Source organism: Apaloderma vittatum, unplaced genomic scaffold (assembly GCF_000703405.1).
Source record: "Apaloderma vittatum isolate BGI_N311 unplaced genomic scaffold, ASM70340v1 scaffold31703, whole genome shotgun sequence".
In the NCBI taxonomy this organism is placed as follows: Eukaryota; Metazoa; Chordata; class Aves; order Trogoniformes; family Trogonidae; genus Apaloderma; species Apaloderma vittatum.
Genome location: NW_009709146.1, coordinates 370 through 2,464, shown reverse-complemented (window position 1 = coordinate 2,464; position 2,095 = coordinate 370). Strand labels below are relative to the sequence as shown.

The 2,095-nt window shown below is 61.6% G+C and overlaps 1 protein-coding gene across 1 annotated transcript in view; it reads left to right on the top strand.

Moving 5' to 3' along the window:
* Positions 1 to 1,244, top strand: part of LOC104271968 — a 5,336-nt gene extending 4,092 nt beyond the window's left edge. Inside the window, exons 9-11 of the mRNA XM_009866818.1 lie at positions 4 to 52; positions 678 to 867; positions 1,057 to 1,244. Coding sequence (XP_009865120.1) covers positions 4 to 52; positions 678 to 867; positions 1,057 to 1,244 — 427 coding nt within the window. The remainder of the gene's footprint in view (positions 1 to 3; positions 53 to 677; positions 868 to 1,056) is intronic.
* Positions 1,245 to 2,095: the final 851 nt, after the last annotated feature.

The following is a 2,095-nucleotide window of genomic DNA, read 5'->3' as shown; positions in this document are numbered from 1 at the left end:
GAAACACGGCGGCATCGCCAGCACCGAGTCCTACGGCAACTACAAAGGGCAGGTGAGGGTGTCCCCGTGTCCCTCCTGGGCTCCCCCGGGTCTCGATATATGCTCCACCGGGGCTTTAAAGCCACGGTGGGGCTGATCAGGATGAGTGAGAGGCAGTAATGGGCTCTGGGGATGGGGATGTCACCTTGTCCCCAAGGCACCGGGCTTGCTGAGGTCCAGAGCCCAGTTCAAAGCCAAGCCCTGGGGCTCAGCTGGGTTTCATAACTGCATGCCTCAGTTTCTCCTCTTGCAAAACAGGGACAAGGCTCCTCCACCCATGGGTGGTGCCATGGGTCCCTCCGTACCCTGGGGTGCAGGGGTGGAGCAGGGCTGCCCCAGGGACAGGGACACGACTGCAAGAAGCAGGCAACAGCCCTCCGGGGCTTTGGGTGCAGAGCCAGCTCCCTGTGCTGCGTGCAGCCAACGCTGCGTCGCTGCCACAACCAGGAAAACATTCCCACCGTGCTGGGCAGGAGAGGACAGGAGGGTCAGAGCCAGGATGCCGTCACAGCCCAAGTCCCAAATGACTCCCTCCACCAGAGCAGAGCTGCACGGGGAAAGCCAGGGTGGGCAGGGTCCCGGCAAAGGGGGCGAGAGGGTTCCTGATGACACAGCGTCCCCTCCCCTGGGTGCTGCAGAACGGCTTGTGCCACTATAACCAGTCCGAGATGCTGGCCAAGATCACGGGCTACGTCAACGTCACCTCGGGCAACATCACGGCGGTCAAAGCTGCCATCTACAAGCACGGCCCCGTGGCCGTCAGCATCGACGCCTCGCACAAGACCTTCTCCTTCTACTCCAATGGCATCTACTATGAGCCCAAGTGCGGTGAGTTGTGTGGCACAGGGAGGACCTGGGTGCTCGGGGAGGTGTCAGGACACTTGAGATCCCCTCCTCGTTGAGCATGGGTGGAGGAGGCAACCAGCCCCAATGCTGCCGGCAGCCCCGGGAGCGGGGCTACTCTTGGGACAGGGATGCTGTCTGGGCAAAACACATCTCCCATGTCATCCCCTGCAGCAAACGTCCCAGGAATGCTGGACCACGCGGTGCTGGCCGTGGGCTACGGAGTCCTGCAAGGAGAGACCTATTGGCTCATCAAGAACTCCTGGTCCACGTACTGGGGCAACGACGGCTACATCCTCATGGCCATGAAGGAGAACAACTGTGGCGTGGCCACTGAAGCCACCTACCCCATCCTGGCCTGAGCCACCTCTTGGCTCTGTGGGAAGAGCCCTCGGTGATGCTCTCAACACCATCTCTGGATCTCAGCACCCATCGTGCAGCACGAAGATGGGGACACAGTGGGACAGGGCCATGGGGTGCTGGACAAGGGGCAGGATGGGGACCCAGCGGTGGCCTTGCCAATAAAGACCCGGGAAAACCACTGGTTTGCTTCTACAGCAGGGATTCACTTGCTGCCTACCCAACCCTGCCCCCTTTGCAGGCCTCAGTGCCCACAGCATGTGACACATCTGTCCCCTCCACAGGTCCCTCTCCCCAAGGCTTCTTTTCCTTGTCCTGTGGGACCACGGGGGCCTCCCAGAAAGGGGACGGTGCCCGCCTGGCAAAGCCAGCTGGCTCTCACAGACAGTCCCAGACACCCAGGGTGAGGGGAGCGGCTCTTCCAGCCCTATCTCTCCGAGGTGGAGCACAAACAACCCCAGGGATTTCTGCTGAGAAGGAGAAATCCCTGGAGCGGGGTGCTGGGGAGCAGTGAAGGCATCCACCCTCTGCCCCACTGCCCTGGGTCCCTGTTGTGGCTACGGGTGGGGATGTCACTGGCAGTGTTTGCCAATGCCAGAATCCCCTTCACCTCACCAGTCTGCTCCCCTCTGGGGAGCAAAGGTGCCTTAATCCCAGAGAAAGGCACTTTACGCCGTGGCTCACTTGGGTGCTCGTAGTCTGGGCTCGAGCCCTCCTGGGACAGCGGGACTGGTGCACAAGGATGCTGCAGACAGCGTGGGAAGGTCTCTCTGCCCTGACTCTGGTGGTCTCACGCTTTTGCCGGTCTGTCCATGCAGGAGGACTCATCCCAACGCTGCGATGGCAGCGAAGG